This window comes from Pleurodeles waltl, chromosome 4_1 (genome assembly GCF_031143425.1).
Source record: "Pleurodeles waltl isolate 20211129_DDA chromosome 4_1, aPleWal1.hap1.20221129, whole genome shotgun sequence".
Lineage (NCBI taxonomy): Eukaryota > Metazoa > Chordata > Amphibia > Caudata > Salamandridae > Pleurodeles > Pleurodeles waltl.
The window spans coordinates 241,450,594-241,474,079 of record NC_090442.1 but is presented as its reverse complement, the minus strand read 5'-3'; the positions used below and the strand labels follow the sequence as shown (position 1 = coordinate 241,474,079).

Here is a 23,486-nt window from a genome sequence, read left to right as displayed (position 1 = left end):
CCTTGTTTTTACTCTTTCCATGTGTGTTGCATTCTGCCGCACATATAGAAAGAGGTACAATGCCTCTCGATTGTTTTTGTGCAGGAAGGTCCCTCTCCCTGTACAAAAACAATCCTGCTTACGTTGGCGCTAGGCAGCAATTTGTGCGCCAGCGCAGGGAGAGAGGACAGAAATGCACTGTATTTCATAAATACTGTCCATTTCTGCCCTTTTGTATTGACATAGGGCAGTGTAGCAAGAAGACTTGTGCCACTGTCCTACGCTAAATCTTCATAAATGAGGACCTTTGTTTTTAGCTACACCTTTGACCACACACCCACACACTCACTAACCTTTGGTTTGCTAAACACTGTTTAATATTAATATTATTTCTTCAACGTAAAAATGATTTGCTGTGGGAAATTGGGACATTTATTATTGTCGATGATGAGGCGTACCAGGTTCTAGAAATTTTTGTCAGGAGGGGGTCCTTACACCTAAAAAATCTTTGAGAGGGGCTCCCAGCATCAAAAAGTTTGAAGAACTCTGCCTTGCATGTACATTTTAAAGAACTGAGTACCAGGATTGGACTGGCCTATAGCAAACGGGCAGTGCCTGGACACTTAGATCAGTGTGGTCCTGTTTTATAGCAGTTTGTGGACCTGTTTTATTGCCAGGTGGGCCCGTTTTTACATTTCACGTAAACGCCCAATAATGGTTTTCGGCGCACAGTGCTGGTGTCTGTGTTTATTACCACAAACCTTGCCTGCAGCAAACAAAAAAATGCATGCAGTCTCGCCTATCTTGCAATATACCCACGTGGCGCGTTTTCAAAAGTTCAAAATTTGCCTGATTTGTAATGCGGGCTACTTTTTAAGCTATCTGGTTCGTTAATAGGGGGTCACTTTTATTTTGGTGTCCGGACCTATGTTCTGTCCCAGTCAGATCATGGGAGCATTTGTCGCCTCTATGCCTAACTTTGGCCTCGATTGCACGATTCGCCCACAACAGTGAGAGGGTCTATTCAACTGGCGCTCACAGGAGTCAACAATGTTTGTTTCATTCCAAGAGAAGGGAGGAATGCGGGAATACCAGCTGCACCTGTTAGTCAGCGTGTGCTCTGCCAGCAAGCCTAGGGTTTGGTGCATATGTGCGTGTTAGTGCGATGCCCGAGGCTCAGTAAACAGATGACCAGCCGCTGATAGAGAATACCAGAACCAATATCTGGTGGAAAGCTAACTAAGGAGTTGAAAATAGATAAGCATGCATTAATTCGACGATGACGTAAAAGGTTTTACAATAATGCCACTAAGACAATGTTTGTCAAAAGGCTCCTACAAATGTGTAAAATGCAGGTACCTGGACAACAACACAACAAAAAGCATTTAAGCTATTGCTTTCTTCTCCGCTAAAAAACAAAACCGGAAAATGTACGTGCGTTTTACACCGCATTTCACAAAAACAAAAGCGTTTATCTCCAAAATTCTCAAACTTCACCACAGAGCAAATGTATGTAGTTCTTCTTGGAAACCACTTAGACGCCTTTCTGTACAAGTTCAGAACTGTCTCCATTTACAAAGACGGTCGTTATATTTTTCAAATTCACTAACGGGGGGGGCATTTATTTTGGAGCCCAGGCCTATTTGATGTCCCAGTCAGACCCTGATACCGGGGCCGCGCGCACTTACGCTTCCGTTTTACATGCCGAGTACTGAGAAATAACAAGGCGACCTCTGCGCCGTGTGGGTGCACTCCAAACATCGTCAGTAAGTCCTGAACACGGGTCCTGGCATTCCTGCGGCTGCCGGTGGCTGCCTCACACCTACAAAGCCGCATTCTTCGAGCACGGGGCCCCCAAGGGCCGGCACGGTAGGCGGATAAGTGTTCTCAGCAGCTTTTCCCCACAAGCCCACCCAAGCTCCCGGTGATAAGACATCAGCTCCGAGCAGGCCTGGGCCCTCCGACGCGGCTCACGCCTGGCACCTGCGCGTTGCAGCTTACCTGGGCTGCGCTTGGTTGAGTGGATCATGTCCGCGGGTGAAACAGGTGCGTCTCTCTTCTCGCGGACACCCCGAAGCGCGTGCAGTATCCCGTGGCCTCACGCGGAGGGGGGCAGATAACTCCCTGGCCTGGGACTGTACATGGATCCTTATCACTGTGACCGAGGACGGTGCCTTCCCTGCTCGAGAAACTCACCCGGAAGTGACAGGAGCCCGCTCTACTCCCACAACCTTGGATGCAGCAATGTGCCAGGGCAGGGAAAACAGGTTCAAAGATTACTAGAAGCTCAAATGTGCCCGTTCAAGTGCGCGTTGCCAAGGTGAACAAGACCTTCCTAATGCAAATGTCGGTCTGTGCCTGGTGACACGATTGTTTTACATTATTCAATGATCTCCAGATAAAATCGTGCAAATAGACCCGTTGCCATCAATTATTAACTCTTTTTTCTGGAACTTGCATTCTGCAAACAGAACTACCTGATAACTGCGAGGCTCGTGCAACGCTGTAACCTGTTAAAAAAATGCATTTAGCAATGGGCAGGTGAGAAAACGCCAGACGCCATGACAACAGGGGCACCATGTCAGATGTGCCTATTCAATTAACATTACAATGCACTATGGGATTTGTAGTTCTGGAGCACGCCTGATCACAACTGGTGTAGAAGAAAAACTGAACATGAATTTCCAGATTACAGCTGCTTAGAAAATTTAAAAACTTAACTAGAATATGGTGCCCACAGGGCTTTAATTTGGGGTAGATCCTGCCTGGTATCAGACCCCAGCAATAATTAGAACCGACTTTGAAAAGGGTTCCTACCGAGACCCGTATTCATTTGTTTATACACAGGCAAATACACTGATTCATTACTAAACAAGGACCGTAAAAATCCACGTCAGGGATTGTGTCCCTGTTTAAATTTCACGTTTTATCTCATCTTGCATTCTCTATGACCATTTGATCCAGATATTGTGTTTGCGTCTTTTTTTTTTTTGCAACCTAGGACTCTTGTATACCGTTTAGTGTGAACTGAGTCGCCCTCTAGGGTCATCATTAAACTTGAGCGTATTAGGGTGAAGTATTTAACATACATGGTGAGGGATTTACCAGATGTGGTAAATACTTGTCAATCAGACTTTTCAACAGGAAAATGAACAGTAACTGCAGAATTGTTTCTTATAACACTGACTTTCATATGTTTTGCTTTTTCTACAGGCCTTTTCCCCAGATGAATTTCAGCAGGTTTGACATACCTGAATCTGTCACGGGAGAGCTGTGACAGGGTGATAATTAGCACACAACTCATAAATCTAATCCCTGTACGAATTCTTGTTTGCATATGGATTAGAATTTATCCCTCAGCTTGTAATGAGAGCCTAGGTGTCTGGGTAACTTCCGTGGATGTTCATGACAGGGCACAATTATGAGCTTTAGAGTTCTAGTGACTGCTAGTGGGTCATGCAGGCGCCTGGACCATACTGTCATCCAATCCTTGGCCTCTCTGTGGAGCGCACAGGGCAGTGGTCAGATATATGCAAACTGTAATAACCATTTTGTGTGAAAGTGTGTCAAGGAAGCATGCCCAGCTGTTGAAACAGCGACAGCGCCAAATGAAACCAAAATGCCGAGGAGCAAGAGTGCGGGTGTCTATTAGCAAGAAAGAGCATGGTGAAGGGGGGTGACACAAGGGTCTACATGCAGAAGGGCAGAGGAAATGACAGTAATGAAGAGGAAGGAGATTTTAGGAAGGCGTTGGAAGGCAAAGGGAGTAAATGTCTACCAGAGTGAAACGCTGCAGAGTAAAGTAGTGTGTGAGAGGAGTGATTGAGACACTCCAGAGACCATTCCCACTTCCACATCCCTTAGTAATATTACCGTCTCATATTTGTAGAATTGAAAATGTTGGCGACACTCCTTTTAGGGTTCCTTCCACACCTTTTTAATCCCACTTGCTCTGGGTGCCTTTAAGGACATTAAGTCACCTGGTAAGTTTACCAACAGATAAACTTTCAAACCGTCCCCCTTCTTGGGGAGATGAAACTGAAACTCTTCTGCTAGATATATCCACATAGTGCACATTCTGCTATTATTTTGGTCTTGTGGCGCTAATGGTATATTTATATAGCCTAGAACGTTAAACACAAAGCAATAAGATTTGCTACTGATTTCTGCAAGAAAATTTGCATCAAGTCCAAGTAGTTACCCCTGCAATCTCTAAAACCGCAGACCCCGACTTCCCTTCTATCTTTTATCTTCTTGAGAACCTGGTACGAAGAAACATATAGGCCAAGGACTGACACCACAAAGACGGTCGGTGCACCTGGGTTCTGTCAGGTACGTCTCATCCTCATACGTCCTGTCTGGATTAAAAAAGAAAGCTAACCGTAGTATCACATTCCCATAGCCTGTTCCTCCTGTCAGCTCAGCCCCGCTGGCTCTACATCCTGTGTGGGAGGCACCGTCCGCCATGCAGCTCCAGGCCTGCTGTGTGGTATTAAGACAAGGCTCTCTGCACAGTAAACAGCTTTAAGGAGCCGAGGCCAGAAATGAAATATTTATAACCGCACAAACTGAGAGCGAGGGGGCGGAATTAGTCAGTCTTTCAGTGAAGAGGAGCAGCTGCTTGCGCGAAAACAGGCCTTGCTGCTTTTCAGTCAGATGCTTTTTTTTTAGTCAATGGCTGTGAGGGTCAAGTGCGATAGGAAAGGTCAAAGGGTGAGAGCCTCGCGCTCACACTTCTTCATCCTTCACACTGCTAAGCGCTGCATCCTATAACACACACTGCACCTTGGTGGTCATCACGCCCAACATGGAAACACTTCCCACGTATGTTCAAAAGAAAGTCAACACACTTCCAACCACACAGCCTACAAGGTAGGCAAGTGCTTCAGTGTCCTATGTAGGGGTAGTAAGCGCTATATAAATGTTACAATACAATGGCAATCTCTCTGAAGGTGCTCTTAATGAGAGTTTATGGGAGCAGCAGCTGAACTAGGCATTGCAGAGACACTCTTAGCTGAGCGTGCATGGACGTGTTGAGAACCAAGGTATGGAAGACAGACTTAAGGTTCTAACAAACAAACCTGTAGTGTTGTTTGCAATGTTATGAAAGATCGTGGGCCAGGAGGACTCTATGTACTGCATCAATATTTCGTAAATACCAAAGCCACAGAATTATATAATTCCACTGTCCTGACCACTGTCTATTGTTTCAACAGCAATCTATTCATGAGAAACAAACGGAACATAAACATGCTATTTTCAATCAGTGCTCATTATTAGCTACACTTTCACGTCGATAAATTCAACAATATCTCCTTGCTTCCAGTGATTCCAGTAGCCTACATGTAGCTCTAGTTGCCAAGGTCAGCATTCATCCTAGGCCATATATCTAGACCAGCGATACTCAAAGTACGGCCCGGGGCCGCATTCGGCCCTCATGACCTTCACATGCGGCCCCCTGGTCAGGAGCACGGGGCTGCTGCTTTCTTATCTCAGCACTAACACTGAGAAGGAAGTTAACTAAAAAGGCAAGCCTTTATTTAAAGGTTAATTGAAGTTAAAGGAAGGAAGCAACTAAGTCATCCCGCACCAGCTAACTTTAAAAATAAATGTGTTTCTAAAGGCATCCTGCAGCAAAAATGTAATAAGGTATTTAAAAATCCAAAGAGTATTTCATTAACATGCAGAACTGTGTCACCTTAGTACATCACATTATATTATATCAGTGCATCCTATGTACAGCCACCCTGCTGGCATCAATGCGGCCCTCGGTCACATCACAGACAATATCTTTTGGACCCTGGAATAATGTTTGTGAGTACCCATGATCTAGACGATATACCAGTCGTTAGTTTGAGGACATTAGAATTACCCTTTATGCGGGGGCGTTTTTCTCTTTTAGGGCTGAGGGGCTGCGCCACTCAGAAATTCCTACACATTCACATAAAAAATATTAAATAAATACGATTTGTTTTAGAGATACATTTGTATCTCTAAACAAATCGATGCATTTAAGTCTGGGCTGTCCGTCCCAGGCTGCCTCTCCCGCCTCTCTTTGAAGCACGAGATGGAAGCTAGGCAGTATATCAACTTTCTACACTGTGACACATGACGCAGGGCTGACTGCTCTAAAGCCCTTCATTTCCATTGTGGCCTATGGCAGTATCCACTATAGGCCACTGACGCTTTTAGCGTAATGATTTTGGGCGTAGGAGTTTTCATCCCTGCGTGAGGGCAACCATCTGTCATTAAAAGGCACAGATCCCACCCTTTCCACATTCGTCACGCAGTAGGAGTGGATGCAAGCATGTGTAACTTGGTGCCGTGCCTTCGGTAATGGTATGTGTTATAATGCTCATCTTGTGTTATTTTTATTGTTCTGAGACCCCTTGTTACACTAACCTCCCCCATGTGACACCCCAGGCCCTGGCTGCAGATCGCTGGCTCCTTTAGAAGTGGAGCTGCTGTACTTATTCCTTGTGAAACTGTTCCAAAAAACAAGCATGGTTCTTGCTCCCTTGCAAAATGGATCCAAATGTTTGAGTCAAGCACTAAGGGAGAAATACGTGCTTACAGTAAAGGCAGTTATCGGCTGTATGGTGTTAAAACTGTCCCTCTCTTCATGCCCTTAACATTAATGCCACAAAGCATATAAAAAAAGTCAATGTTATTTTTCTAAATTGGTCTTCGATTTATTCATTGAGTGTGTGTCTTATTTATTGCCACTGTGAGTACAACAAATGCCTAACACGACTCCTTGATAAGCCTAACTGCTTGCCCACACTACCACAAATAGAGCATTAGCCCTATCTAATTTTGCCTCTGCAATACCAATTAGGGATCCACTGGACTCTCTGCACAGTGTACTTCATTTTAGTGCACTATATAGAAAGCCAGTTTCCTACAAATATGCTCAGCTGGTATGGCAGGGATGTGGAATTCCTATGGCCCGGCATCTTGTTTGGGGTCAAGGGCAACAAGTTTTTATGTTTACTTTGTCCTTGGGACAAGTAGGCCCAACCCTCTGCAGCCCAAACCCTTTGGCTGCCTGTTTACAGAGAGTGGAACTTGAGGTAATGTGTTTCCAAAAGATAATGCTGTTCGAACTTGTATATATGGTTCATTATTTGAAAGCCTTCATTATTAGGGTGAGTGCTGTAAATAAATGTTTTATGGTCACACTTCACTAATGATGTTGGTTCCAGTACAAAAAAAAATAAACGTGTATACACATGTTTGAAAAGTTTAGGCTATGAGGCGAAGTATAATGCTCCCAGAATGCTCTCTGATTAGATGCAAATGAAGTGTCTTTTAGTAAAATGTGTTGATGCATTCTAGTATTTCCCAAAAATATTTCTAATGGGAAATCAGTGTAACCATTTTCAACACGATTATGGGAAGCATGAAAATAAACAAACACTGACAAAGCCAACTGATCTGACATATTTTTTATAAGTCTTTTAGTTTCATCAATTCGTGTCTTGTTTTGACATGGCTTTTGTAACACTTTATTGTTTTGGGAGCTACCAGGCCCTCAACATTGTAACAAATACTGGCAAAAAAAAAAAAAAAGGTTTTTGAACTCTAAAAGCACATGTTGCCACCAGTGGCATAACAAAGGCCCCGCAGCCGCCCTCCAGGGGGCCCCTTCAACACAGCACCTGCCCTGAGTGAGTCTGGAGAGGGGGCTCCTCCATGTTCTTTGCAAAGGGGCACCCTCCAGTTTCGTTACGTCACTGATTGCCACTGTAGTTCCTGACACTGAACAAAACTACTTTGTGTGCCAATATGCTCCTTGTGGAAGAGCAGAATGCGATCACTCACAGTAAAGCCAGCCGAAAGAGAGAGAAATAGAAGTTTAATAAAAACAAAATGTCTTTGTTAACACCAGACCCAATTAGGGACCAAGACCCACATGTAGGTAGCTTTTTGCATGTCGCAAACAGCGACTTTCGCTGTTTGCGATGTGCAAAAAGCACATTGCGATGCACAAATCCAGTTTTGCGATTTGGTAACCTGGTTACCGAATTGCAAAATGGGTTTGCGACTCGCAATTAGTAAGGGGTGTTCCCTTCCTAATCGCGACTCGCAGTGCAATGTAGGATTGTTTTGTGACCACGAACGCGGGCGCAAACCAATCGCAGTTTGCACCCATTTCAAATGGGTGCTAACACTTTCGCAAAAGTGTTTGTGAATGTCACTGTAAACATTTTTTCAGAGCAGGCAGTGGTCCTGGGGACCACTGCCTGCTCTGAAAAAATGAAACAGAAACGTTTCATTTTTCATTTTTGTAATGCATCTCGTTTTCCTTTAAGGAAAACGGGCTGCATTACAAAAAAAAAACTGCTTTATTGAAAAGCAGTCATAGACATGGTGGTCTGCTGTCTCCAGCAGGCCACCATCCCTGTGAGGGCCGCCATTCGCCAGGGGGTCGCAAATTGAGACCCACCTCATGATTATTCATGAGGTGGGCATTTGCGAAGCCCTTGCAAATCACAGATGGTGTCAGGGACACCATCCTACATTCGGATTTGCGACTCGCAATTTGCGGGTCGCAAATCTGAACCTACCTACACGTGGCCCCAAATTCTTAAAGAAAGTCACAAAAGTGCACCCATGGTATATGTCTTACCCCTATAAAATATGTGTGAACTGTATTTTAGCATGGGTAAATACGCATGTGTAGATTTGCTCATGTGAAAATCTGTTGAGCATTTGCAAGTTCATTTTCCCTCCAGCCACTTTCTTCCCAACCCTGGAAGAAGTTCTAATTCTGCCATTGTCAGGAGTAAATGTGCAACCTTTCTTATTATGGGAAAATATTAGAGAGAAGCTGGTGAAAATCTTTAAAACATGCAGGTTAGTAGGTTTGCAGACTCAAAGGCATTCCAGCCCTGGAACTATTGCTTACTGCTTCCTTCAGCCCCAGTATGCAGATCTGCAGAAAGGTGGCAAAATAAGGAAATTGCTACAGTAGGGATTGAAACTGCAAGTATTCAAGCCCTACTATGGTAGTAGCCCTGGCATAATCAGAGAGGCTATTATCAGAGCTCTTACATAATGAGATTGCTGCCATAATTTGTCGCCACACTACATGGCACCAAAGGGACAAGTATATCTTTTTACAGGACAAGTAGATTTGAGAAGCAACCTGTCCCCTGGACAAGTAGATATTTTAATAAATTCCACACCCCTGTATGGTCAATCACAGGACGGAGGAGTCAGAGAAGAAGTTAAATGAAGTGGTAATGATTGACATAGGGCCCAAGGAGGAGGGGGAGAAGGAATAGTGGAAAAGGAGACTTCCAATGCTGGTTGTATTTCTTACATCTGTTTTGCTCTTGCAACAATTTCCCTAATGTCATTTCCTTTTTTTAGCCTTAAAAACTTCACCTACCTTGTGTTTGTCTCAGACTCATCTCTTGCTCTCACTGTTTTATTTCTCAGCAATGACGGCTAACTCAACTTAAACAACTTAATTACATGTTCCACTGATATTTATGATATGCTCAATATTACCAGACTCCAAACTGTTACTATGTGTGCTTGGGTATAGATGACTGCCCTTCTCTGAGAAACTACGTTTCTTTTATTTGTATGCTTGAACTGGCACCAATATACATTTAGAAGTGACTCTTCTAGTAGGTCTTTTGCGGTTCAATTTCTGATTTTGCTTAGGTCCCTATTTCGCACAGCAGGTCACTTGTTCCCTGGTCACTCTCCGTTCCAGGGTTGGGCCTGTGTTTTCTCTCTTTATAAAACTCAGTCTAGAGGCGTAATCTACATCCTTTAACCAGGAGCTGAACATATGTCCCCTGCAACTTTAAAGCCCTCATTGCTAGCCACAATTAACAAATCTCCTGCAGTGTCAGAGCCTTCATTGCTAGTCACAATGAACAATTGGAGGTCTTCTGTTTAGACAAGCCTTCAAGATCACATAATGATCAGATGGGAGTACAACACCGCTGAGGGTATTTTAGAACAGTTTCAAATGGTTCACTCTGCTGCTCTATTAAACATCTACAGACCTAGTATCGATTTCAGAGATGAAGTGAACAAACACTACACTTAATACAAACTAGCGAAAGAATACACAATAGTATGTCACAGAAGCAATAAAACCACACACAATATATCTACACACAGAACACTCTTACTGGGCATATAATTATCTACTGCCAGCAGTAATCTAAAGATGAAGGGCAAAATCAAGACCATGGGTCTGCAATCTCTTCTGCAATATGAACTACTTATGTTCAATGAAACTCATCAAGAGCTACTAATGTTATTAGCACTGTAATAGTGACCAAACCAGACAGGATTACATTAGTGGCCACCATATGCAAGATAACTGCCAGTGATCACCCCAGTACATCAGTTGTAGTTGCCAGTAGTAATGTAAAAACAGGCTTTGTCAATCTGGAATGCCTCTATGTGGGTTATATACAACAGCCACAGTGCAATGCCCCTGGAACAAAGGGAATAAATAACATTTGTAAAAAGTCTTGCCAATGCCACACGTTTCAGCACTAAAAAATCAGCTTTAAATATATTTTGCAAATTCAGCCTTTTTTCACCAAATATCAGCATATGAGTTCTGAAAACAAATTTTTGCCTCAAATATACACTTTTAATTTTGGTATACATATGTCAATTCAACAAAGCAAAAGCTTCTAATTTAGCAGGCTGGAATGCACACCGGGAGCTATTTACAAGAAGCTGGAGAGCAACAAGTAGCTCACTAGCTGATCAAGACTATACTATAGCCACTGATCCTCTGAAGAAAGAACAAAAGCCTTCACAGCATGGATTGTTTCGGATAACATTCTTTACTAGTATTTGAAAAAAACCAGCCAGGCAATAAATAAAAACTGTCAGTTCTTCAAAGGTGGGTTTGTTTCCTATGCATCAAACATTCCTGGCTTTGTCTTAAAGAACAAACACTGCAAATGTCTGAGGCTTCATGGTAGCAAACAATGCTGTCACCATCAGTTGAGGTTTGCACGATGGTACCATCTTTCCTCTCTAGACAATAAAAGTATATATTGACTCTGAACAACTTGTAGATGTTTTTATGCTACGATGTGAGGAATGTTTTTACTTTATATAGAGATGCTCCTATATGGTTTAGCCTATATGAGACATTTTGCAAATGTGCAATTTGTTTGTGTGTACAGCTGGTTTGCAACTTAATTTTTGATTATTTGTGACACTATTAATTATGGTCTGTTAATCTTGGTGACTTGTTCTAAAAATAATAGCTAGTATATTGTCAATAAAAAGTTATTTGGTAATAGCACTTGCTAATTAAGGTAAGTGAAACTTTATGAACCAATATTTGAAGTAGATTTGTTTTGCCAATCAGACCGCAAAGGACAATGGACCACTCCCCTGGAAAGAATTATGCAGAGATGTTAAAGGAGATGCAGGAGTAGGCTTGTACCCCATTTTTGTTTGATTTCGATGTGTTTAATGTGCACAGCTACAAACATTGAGGGCAGCGGACACTTCAGGCATCAAACTTAGTGTGGTCTTCTGGGTAATCAAAAAAGTGCAGGGGAAGGTCAGGAGCCCAGTCAAGCCACAACCTGGAATCAAGGTCATCCCAGGAAGAAAAGAGGGAGGCAGTGACTAAAAGTCAAAAGACTTTAGGAGAGGCAAGTGGTGACGCAACAAGTCCAGAGACTGTTGGCACAATCTGAGGACGTCGGAAGTGTCCAAGTAGATAAAGTCTCTGAGGGCACTGTTACAGACAGCAAACACAAAAAGGAGCTGGCAGGAATGCTTGCAAATAGTCTAATCACTGGTAATCGTTCAGGGTATCTTTCAAACCCATCCTTCTTTTATCCACCGCGCGACCTCAGATTAGAACCAGGAACATGGAAATTGGTCTTGGTCCTTTTCAATTAAAACAGTATAAACAAAACTTTCTGGCCAGTTCCTCTCATAACAGGAATACGAGCATCCCAAGACAGATTTCAGACTGGTTGGGTCTTTTCAGTGAGGTGAACACACTGGCTCCAGTAAGGGATCCACATCGGGACATGGGAGCAAGGGATCCACATCGAGACATGTCCTTCGCCACTTAGTGCATTACAGTGTTTACTGTTGCAGACAGGCCACAGCCATGACAGCAGAGGAGGCCTTTAGGACACCGTAAACACACTCTGAGGGTCACAAATGATGTGGAGAATTTGAGACCCATAGACCTACAAGAAGATTAGGTGAACCATGATATTTGAAGGACTATACCTTTGCAGGATTAACTAATATAATGTTGTTTCCTACAGAGGATTAAAAAAAAGAGTAAAATGGACACAATCCCAAAAAAGAGTGCCTTGAAGAGAAGCTGGACTTGGATGAAGCACAGAAGACAGGTGATTGGAACATAATGTTGAACTGTAGAAATGGGAATATGGATGGCCTAGACACAGAAAGTACTATTAATAATTAGTAAGCTCTCTACCTGTCTAGTGTATACATACACCATTCTTGATATCTTGATAATTAAGTTAAGTCAACCTTTTATTTAAACTAAAGCAGCTATTTTATGATAAACTAGCTTGTCTGCATACTCCTGCCTGGATCTCAGCTCACACAGTTATATTAAAACAGAACTATACATTCAAACACAATTTCGCAAAAACAGCACGTTTCCACAAATCTCAAATTTCTAAAAATACACAACATTGATGTTCGATAGATTTGCGTGCGCTTTTCAACTTAAAGAATTTGAAAACAATGCAAAGGAGAAAGCAAAACTCTAATAATTCAAAGTTTTGATACACATCAGAGCAGCAAATTGGCAATGAAGCTGGGGCCGACACCTTAAATCCTAGCTGCATAGACCACACCTGTTATAAACGATTTCAGAACAGAATGGAGTGAAAATACACTCATCGAGGTGGAAAATGCACCAGCAAGGTCTTGTTGAAATCAAGATATTAGAACATTAAATAAACTGAACAATTAACAACAGTTGCGTATCTAATGCCAATGGTACATGGACAATCCCTAACATATGTTATTTAAAATTTACGTCGATATTACACTAGATTTGGGTAATCCAGCGATTAATTTTAATCACAGCCCTTCACTTCTAGTCGTATTGGAAGAATAGACACAACATTTATAACATACTAAATTAAACAAGTTAACATTATGAGTCATACGCCTAATCATAGATGCATTTTTTTTTTAGAAAAGCAAAATTAAATAAATTACAGGCATGTCAGTCATCCCAAAGTTATAAGACTGCAATAGCTTCCTAAACAGATAATCCCGTAACCTACTGTTCCAGTAAATGATAAGGTTTCTTTGTTACTTGATATAACATAAAAGGCATCGACAAAATGAAGTAATTACTATTGACTTCTATAGCAGTATCCCCTAAAATCATTACAATGTGATGAAAAATATAACTGCATTAGACGAGCTCAGCACTGCCTATCCTAGTGATTTTAGAGAGAAACGAGGCATCTCAGAACAGTCTTCCAGATTCTGAAAACCAATGATGGGGTGGAGACTTCATTAATTTTTTGGGGGTGGTGGAGAGGTGTATGAAGCACCGTGAAGGCACCTGAGTTTGTCATTACACCACCGAGACTCGCGTCTTGTTATGCTGGAACATACGGCACTCTGTCTAATCAGAAGGGACCCGTCATGCGTTGACAGAGAAGCAAGCATCATCTTCCAGGTAATTTTCAGCATAACTCTCTGCCCATCTGCCTGGCCGGTGTGCGATCAGGTTGTTTTCTGCACAGTTCTCAGGTGGAGGGAGAGAAACTGTGCTGTAAAGGTTGGAACTTCAAAGTGCAGCAGGTGCAGTTGAGATGGTGGAGGCTGAAACAAAGAAACAAGGACCATACAAGCACCAAATGATCTCATTGCAAAGCCTTCTCTGGATGTGGGCTTATATGAGTCAACACTGGCCAATGGGTGTCAGTATACCTTCTCTCAAAACTCCCATATCAATATTGTCTAGGACTGGGAGTCCTGCACTGGCAGCATGGTGACTGTAAGAACACTTCATTGCCCACTGCAAATATGCTGCCATTGCTGCCACTTTGGTGAAAAACTTGAAAGTGAAAGGTGGGAACAGTTGTTAGAGAGGGCAGGACCGGGAGGGTAACTAGAGACCTATTACATTTCTTTGGTGGGAGGTTTGCAGTAATTTACATGTCGAGTTTCTCAGAGGAAGCAAATACTTGAGTGAACATTTAGAGTCTGGTGCGGTAGGAGGAGGCCTGTGAATCAGTGATGGTCTCACCCTGCTAAACTTGAGGTTCATCTGCTCTACTCACGCACTTGGTTTCAAATGGCAGAGCCTTGGACATTTCTGACTTGATGGCCCACTGACCACACAAATAGGGGAACATGACCTTCACTAGAAATCCCTATACAGGAACGCCGTGCAAGGCATAGAGTTTGTAGACCGAGAAATTGCTCACTGGCCCCACATGCAGTGATTATTGTGCATGTCGAGGTCAGTGATTCTTCAGTTTTGTTTATTCTTGAATACAAAATACTTTGCCAAAGGGGCACATCAAACATGGCACCCGGTCAGCGGAGGTTCACACTCTTAACTGTAGCCGCTATGGTGGGGGATGTGCAGAAAACAGAGAGATCCCAGCCTGCCTACTGGGGATCTCTAAGTATGGTGGGCACGCTTCCACTGGGAAGGTAGAGGCGATGACCTCCTGTGGCCTAGGGAACTGTCCACCATACTCTAAATGACAACCTTTGTGACAGACGGAGGGGTCTCAAGCAAATACTGTAAGGTTAGACAAAAATATGAAACATTCACTATGTTCCTTTTAATGGGGATGGCCCACAGAATGCAAGCGTAAATGGCTGTGATGGCAAATTGAGTTGCATGGCGATTCAGACTTGGGATTCTGATGCATGCAGAAGTGACAGACGTGGCTCAGTCCTTCCATAGACCTTATCAGGATGATTTTGGCGAGATTTCTTGAAACAATCAGCACTACCCAAGCTCAAGGGAGGGCTGTCAATGAATGTGATAAGAGAGATGTAAAGCATGTTTCTGTATGATTCTGAGAGCGCACATGCTACGTTCTCTTAAGTGCACATGTATAGTATTTCCTTTCCTATATGAATGGCATCTAGACCTTCTATTATGATGTTAAGGGGCTGCCCATTTCAAGGCTCACTCAAATGGTGATCTTTCCTCTATATACATTGTGCATAGTTTGTCTGCTCTCTTCACTTCCTTGTCACTTTGAATCCAGCAGAACCCATGCATCAGGCCACCTAATAACCATACAGATTGTGCTAATTGGATCTTTGTACATGTGCAGACAGTTTTTGGAACAGCTTTCCGTCACTTAATCTTGTTGTATTGTTAGGTCGTCCTCTGGGTAACATGTCTACTTAGTCACTCTCTACTTCTCTGGTGTTCAGTTACCACAACAGGATTCCCTTCTGCCTCATTCTTCTCATTCAATAGTTTTGTTTTTGTTAGTTACCCCTTCTATAGAGTGCAATCTATCAAGTTCCTCTCTATCCGCTGAAAACGTGATCAATCTTTGTAGCCCATGTGGGAGGGACTGGGAGGAGGCTCGCTGAACAACTGGAGAGTCCAATTCGAGAAAGGAAATAGCTGCGACTCCTCTTCTGGGACCATCCCAGTGTGGCAAAGCTTTGATGAAGCGGGGTTATGAGAGTCAAGTCAGGTAATATAGGGGAACATGGGATGCAATGAGTGACATCCGGGTTCAATGCTAAAGAGGGTCTGACACATGCAAACTCTGCTGTCGACTTTGTCAGAAAAACAACTGTTTCATAGTTAGAGAGAAGCGCTGGTACCTCTAGTAGGCAGGCGATCTTGCTCCTGTGGGTTGTACCTGCCAGAAGGTGAGCAAAATGAACTGGAATCTGCTGTCAGATGTAAAGGAGATAGGGGTTTGGCATGGAAAGAGGGAGAAGAAAACTGCAAAAAGCAATAGATAATCCTGCCACACAATTTAGTTTTCCAATGCCGCATAATCCTAGTGGCCCTGACAATAGTAAAGTTCTGCAGAAGGGTTTGACTGCTTCAATTATGATGACACAACCTATATTTCACAGGGACCCGGGGCATAGTTTCCATATTTCATAGTTCCCTCTGAAATATGGGTTTTTATCACACTGAGGTGGAATGTTAGAAAATGTTCAATTTATTGTATTTACGTTTCAGTTTTGACAAATGAGCCACTAATTCAATAACTGCCATCAGTGGCGCAACAAAACCTGAGGGGGGCCCCCTGCACTTGGAGGGGGGGCCCCCTGCGTGGCCCTGCCACCTGCTAGTGTTGCTGAGTGGGCCCCTTGGAGGTTAGGGGGGTAGGGGGCAGAGCCCGCACCACAGGAGCTACGGGGTTTATGTTACGCCACTGAGTGCCATAGTGTTTGAGGGGCACAGACTGAGGTATAATGGTTGAGCACTTTACCGCTGTGCAGGTGATCTGCATTTTCTATTGCAGGAATACCTCTGGATTTCACACTGTGTTAAGAATGCTTGCTTTGGATGCCGCCAAGAGGGGAGTCATTAGCTTAGTTGATACCGAGTAAAGACAGAGGCTCTGGCTTCAGAAAAAACATATTTCTTCCCATGTCTGTGAGAAGACGCTGAAGGATATTCACACTTCAATGTCAGTGGTGTTTGGGGGGAAAAGCAGGGTCATGGTTGAAGCAGAAAACATTACGCGATCTCCAGACAAGATGGGATCACAAAAATGAACACATTAATAGCATGAGAATGGATGTGTATTTGAGTGGAAGCCAAGCACTCTAGAATAATATTGATGTGGGTTAAAACGACAGGTGACAGTTGCACGATCAGGCTACACCTACAATTCTATGTAGGTTAATGACCTCCTTCCTCCCAACTGTGCTGCTGATGCAGAAAAACACCATAAATAGTTATTTAAGACACTTGAATAGAATTACAATATCATGTGTGCGTGCCTCTGAAAGTTCAAGCTCAGGATGCTGGATAAATAAAGAAAATTATCACAACTGTGTGGAGGATCAGCACTTTTGTGTGGGAGCACACAACTTATGTCCAATCCTCCTGGCTCCCAAACTGCGGGTGAAGCCAAAGGCCCTCCCTTGGTGATTCTCACAGAACTGTCTGGCGACAGCTGTGCTGTCAAGCCGGACCATAAAAAGAGATTTAAAAAAATAAGCTTCAAATCGGTCTAAAACATGGATTTGGAAGAAGAGATTCTCGGTTGTAGCTGAAGTATTACATCTTAACAATTTCATTGCGAAAATTGTTTAGAAAATTAAAAGGTATGGTCGAAAAAAAATCTTAAAACCATTTCTACAGACATATATACAATATTAACAAGTTAGAAACCTCCAGTGGACGGACCTGACTCAGAACCGTCTGAATCCAAGATTACCTTTTAATACAAGGAAGCGGAATCAACATGTTATTTGAAACCACATTTGGTTCAATGACCACATAGTCTTTTTTAATGAGGAGGAAAAGGTTATTTTGAAAAATGTCACACAATAGCAATGTGACTCATCCCAGCAGTGACAGAGCGGTGTTAGAAATAAACTAAAATCATTATACGCATTAAAGGTCCCTATAAATTAATCAGACATGTATAGAAATAGAAGATAAGAACATTAAAACATGTTTAGAAAGTAAACAAAGACACACTGTTCGAGCTACAGATGCCACCTTTCTGTGCCCATGAAAAGGCTGAGCATTAAACAGTCGGTGTTGTTAATTGGTGGTGGGGAACATTAAAAGCAGCAGATTTCACGAAGTGATTCTAGGTACAGTTTGGTTAAAAAAAAAAGAAAAAACAATTTTTAAATTCATCATCATCTCAGATGACCATGCCAGGCCACTGGACCTCGTACTTCTGCATATCTATCAGCATCTCAATTCATTAAGGGAGTGTTTCCATTAGCGTTTTAATATGGAGAGCTAAAAATACGTTATTATTTCCATTTTGCATCATCACCCTAGTCTATGTTCACTTGTCACTAGAACCTCGTACCCCACCCAAGAATTTGGATGTGGAACAGCGCTTAGGGTTGTCAATTATAGCATGGAAAAGGATCACATCTATTTAAAAAAAAAAAAAATTATACAGGTGGTTCCATCTCCAGATCCGCGCGATGTACTAATTTTCATACCTCTTGAACACGTCAAACGTCACAAAAGCTACTGGTGTTACTGATATAGCTTTTTTTCAGTTTAGTGTACCTGTTCAATGTGTTAAATATAAAGAATGTCGGGCAGATCTTTTGAAATTGTGTACAAAATAGCAAGACAAATTCACACAAATGTGTAAAGGCATACTGGAGGACACACACACACACACGAAGGATGTTTAGCCACTTTGAGGATCAAGTCCACAAAGTACCATGCAGCAAATTTCTCTAGGATATCTGATAGCCTTGTTTTTGGCCATCATCGTTATCGGATTGACAATATGTACTGTGGTTGCAGACGAGATCAATGGTATCTGATCTGTGTTTTGTTAAGAGTAAATCTTTAGTTACAGAAGACTGCAGATCATCTCAATTCTGGTCCTCCTAGAAGTTACAGCTGCAATGAACTGAACCATGCTTGAGATGAAAACTGTCCCTTCATGGAACCCAAAGAAAATATGGGAAAGAGTTGAATCAATGGTGATGTAGATCATTTATAGATTCTTTTCATATGAGGGCTTTGGGGGAAGTTGTTCCAGGCCCTCTTCAAGAGGTGCGCTCTTGACTGGGTCTAAAGAATGCGGTCAAAGCTACAGGAACAAGGAAGGGGTAAATAGAGGAATTCAGATCTCAGCTAAAATAAAATACTACAGGAGGGGGTTGTTGAGAACTCTACTGTGTACAGTAGTTTAGGTTACTCTCAATCACTACTTTTTTAGTTTACAGAACTGGACTTGGCCTACTGCCAGAGATAAACAGCTGCATTCAGGACACTTGGTCTCAGACGGAAGAGTGGAAGCATCGAAGTGGCTTTAAACCACTTTAAAGCCTGACCAAGTGAACGGGCCAGGAATAACTTTCCAAGACCAGAGAATGTCACCACAATAGTGAACAGAAATACAGAAAAGTAGGCTAATATATGGGACACAAAGTTATAGCTGGGTACACATTTTCAGTCATCTGCACAAAATTAACAGCTGCAAATGTTTGAAATGTAGTTTTGAAAATACAGCACCTGTGTCCCATCAGAGGCTTTTACATATACTAGAAATGGGGAGATGAGCGATATCCCTTAGAAAAGGAGGCATATGTTAGATGTAGGCCAAAAACAAAAAAGACAAAACAGTCACAAAGCTCGCAAAGTCTTCGGTGGAAATTGATTGTATCAGGAGAGACACACTTTTGCCAAAGCCTTGTCAGCTTTTCAAATTATGTGTCACTAAAGATTAAATTAAATATCTACACCCTCACTATGGGGTTGAACATAGACAATTTGCACAAAGTAGGATAGTGGACCGTCAGATATTTAGTGTTTTGTAGGATTTGGGATAGCACTGTGATTTCTCAGTGCATGACATGAGGTTTAACGCTGACCACAATATGGTTCATGGAATGTGCAAAAGCAATACATCCACTGGGGGTTATAATGGCTGCTTGACCCAAATGTTACAAACATGTCCCATAATGTTCCGTAATGATTTTTTAACTTTGTTCATTTGCTTTTGCATGCAGTATCTCTATAATGTCAGTCCACAACCCAGGTCTCCACAGAAGCAAAAGTAACACAAGCGTTCATCGGCTGGGTGAGATTTTCTCCAACAGGAAGGGTTACAGAGCCATTATGAACGTGATGGAAACAAATGGTTGTACTTTTACTGCCATCTAACAACTTTTTTTAAAATTTGGGTTCATGTCACAGTATAATAAAAGTGGGTGAAGAAAGAAATACAAATGGGCCATTCTGAGGTTTGAAAGTCCCATTAATCAAGTAGCCGGAATACAATACAGTGCCAGGCTCTGCCACACCAAAAAGGTAGCATCATAGAGCTGTCATGCCTACCCTCAAAACAATCATTCTTTGTGAAGACAGTGTAGCACTGGTGGGGAGACCTCTGCATGTGCTTGGGGCATTCAGGAACTCTGCTGTTTGCTCTCAGAGCTGTGCAATGCTTAGTTCATGACCTAGTACCCAAAAGATGAGCAGCATGGATTGAGGTGCTTGAAGGAGACAAGGAAGAGACTGCAAAATGTCGGGATTGCTCAGTGAAAGATTTCCAATGCCAAGAAGTCAATTTGGTGGCACTGTTTTGCTGGATACAAGAGTGTAATGCTGCACTAATGCTTGGAATTGTAAAAGAGCGTTTGGTGACCACAGCTGAAGAACTGAAATCTGCATAAAATCTATCAATAGTGAGGAACTTCACAAACAGTACATTAAACTTGCTGACTTCCACAAGAAGGAACAGACTGGGCCATGTCCTCTGCTTCACCTGCTGACAGCTTCTGGGTGTCTATAAAACCTTATTTGAGCTGAGTATGTCTGCCCTGGAGACCTACAGTACGACAGTCAGACAAAGAATCAAGTCCAACTAAACATTTCACGACCAAGCCTGAAATCCTAAATAAGGCTGTGCAGGATCACTCGTGACTGCTTGCATTGGGAGCGTCAGTCACGAAAGACCTATGAGTTTTGTGTGACCAATGAGACCTTTTCATTTTTGAACACTTCATTACCAAATAATCTACATCAACTTTCATTTTTTTCAATTTTCTCCATTCCCACTTACCACAATTTTCTCACAGATCCTGTTAATAAAAGGTATATTTTTAATATATGCTTTGGCTGTTTCCATAAATCATGTTTTACATTGACAGTGATTGCACTTGCTGATTTCTGGTTTCCCCAGCACATCAATGACGTTAAGATCTATCATCTATGTAGAGCCAAGGGGTAATTCAGTGTGCATCCCTGACTTTCCGCTATCTTTAAGCTTTTGACTCTTGTGTTTGTGAGAGTGCAACCAAAGCATGCAAAACCTCCAGCCATTATTCCACGCCTATCCTGTCATTCCGAATCTTACACTGATTGAAAGTCCGAAAGCAAATCATTCCAGTTAGGATTATTATGTTCCCTATGACTAGGTATCACTAAAGTCCTAAGAAGTGGCTCTCCTTCGACTTGGAGACTATCTTGGCATCAACTTAAGTGAAACGCATTTAATACAACAGGCATCAAAATATTAACAATAAACTTGCAAATTATTTTATACAATACTCAGTAGCCCAAATTATAAGCCTTTAACAAATGAAAAAACAAGCAGTTCTTAAAATTGCCACATGCATCTCTTTGGAAAATATTCTTTGTGGCATAACTTCAAATACTTCCTTAAAACAGTTGTCTAAAATCTACTTCAATTTAATATAGTAATTCAATCAAAATACTTTAAACTGTTTCCATTTGTCACCTTTATGTATTAGTTTCAGTATAAATGTTTAGGTTTCAGTTGTTTAGGGACATCTTTTGTTTCACAAAAACACTAGCAACCAACATCTTTAAAAATTACCCTTGTCAGAATCTCATACAAAAGACCCACGTGATGTAGATTATTAGATGTCTATATGGGCGAACATAGCCTCCTTTTGGAAACTTTCTTTTTAGTTTTCATTGGGTGTCCGTTTTTTACGCAATATATTTTTTAATTTTATGTGTCTATATTGTTCGACTCAAGTCGTCTTATGAATTTGATCTCATCAATCTGGGTATCTAGCAAAATCAAAATGAGACAATTAGACCTGTATAAAACATTCAGAAAGCAGTGCAGCTTTTTGCTGCTATTTTCTACTATTTATAAATAGTTTTCTTAGAGTTGAAACATTTCTTTAAATGAAAAGCTTTGGCTACAAAACAGCCATTTGTTTAAGAGCAACTGACATTACAATAGGATAACAAACCTAGCAACAGTGACTTAAATGTCTCAAAGCACCTAGGGGCAAGAACTGTTAGCAACACAGTGGGGCAAAAGAGACAAACCACGTCAACATGAAATCAAGCTCTGATTTCTTAATGGCATGATTTCTGCAAACATGCTCCAGGTAGGCACAGGTAAGCATGTTGGGACTGCAAGATTGGGATAAAAAATATCTACCGCAAACATTTTTAGATGCATAAATAAAGAAGTGAAATTATAAAGACGGACTAAAATAAAGCTTTTAAAATAATGACTTAATCCGTATTTTGATATTAATTTAGCAGTAGAAGAAGGTTAGAGAGCTGAGTGGGACTTCTCTCCTTTGAAAGGATGTGGCAGGTTCAACCAGCTAAGCAATGTGTGTTTCGAAATATAGATGGGTTAGGACATTGTGGGGAAAGAACACAATTGTTTTAGTCCTTTAATGGTAAAAATGAAGATCGTTATGTGAAACTATACTGAGATAAGCAAAAAATCCATTAATAGTGCATAAAAGCTTTGAGGCAAATACATGTTTATAAATAAATAAAAAAACGTAGGAATGGATTAGTATATTCAGCTTAGCAAATGACGCACTGAAGCGCCTGGAGGTGGTTACCAGGCGTGTGCAGAGCTTTTTAAAAAAATACTGAATAAATGACCAATATTTTTCTTTTTAACACTGACGGTAGCATAGTGATGGGAAACTAAACTGGAATAAAAATCTTTACAGTACACATTATTCCAGAAAACATACTTTGTTTAATTGACAGAAAATCTTTGACAGATATTTGGGGATGCTTTATTTTTGCAGTCAATGTTTTTCGTTTCTGAATGCTTAAGTGGATATTTATTGTTCTAGAAGTTATTTTTGTAGTACAAACTGTAAACTACATCTTCAACTGCAGTCCTACATGTGTGAAGCATTAGACCAGGGCTGCACAATATATCTCAATGAAAGCTGAAGCTGTGAAACATTTTAGGATGACTACTATGAAAATGAGTTCGAGTTAGATTACTGTTATGCAAAATGTTTTCCATGTGTATATCCGGATAATGTAGTATGAATCTGGCCTTAATGGACCTTGGTTGGACACCCTGGTATTAGACAATCAGAAGGTGCTCAGCGAGCATGAATAGCTGGATGTGAACATATGAGCTGCTCCGTCCACAGTCGGATTGATAAATCTGAATAGAGTATTGTCGCCTCTTTGCCATCTTGCCTGTTCTGACAGCACCTATATGCTTTAAAAGAATGTTTCGACAATGAGCTGCAATTTTACTTACTGACGTATTGCTGGAGTAAAGCCAAATCCTGAATGTTTAAAACTGCCCTGGGGTAAGCAGCTGTTTTATTTTATGAAGCGTGTTGCAATAGAAATTTGTAAGGCAAAATCTAGCCTAAAGCCCAGGTGAGAGGCACGATTGTAATTCTTCAAACATGTGTTCAATCTCATTGCTTCCTTTCCAGTGACCACCTTATTCAGCTGTGCAGGTGGGACATCTATTCACAGCCCGAGATTGTCCACAGTGGTGCATTCCAGAATATTCGACCCCAACAAACATGAAGAATCGTTGTCCACTCTATTTAGCAGTAAGTGG

General features: G+C 41.7%; 1 protein-coding gene across 6 annotated transcripts in view; it reads right to left on the bottom strand.

Moving 5' to 3' along the window:
* FGD4 (FYVE, RhoGEF and PH domain containing 4) overlaps positions 1-23,486 on the bottom strand; it is a 514,720-nt gene that overhangs the window by 194,628 nt on the left and 296,606 nt on the right. Inside the window, exon 1 of one of the 6 annotated variants that reach the window (XM_069228224.1) lies at positions 1,981-2,199. The exons of the other annotated variants lie outside the window; for them this stretch is intronic. Coding sequence (XP_069084325.1) covers positions 1,981-2,008 — 28 coding nt within the window. The 5' untranslated portion in view covers positions 2,009-2,199. Of the gene's footprint in view, positions 1-1,980; positions 2,200-23,486 lie in introns of those variants that run through there. 6 annotated transcript variants of the gene reach the window in all.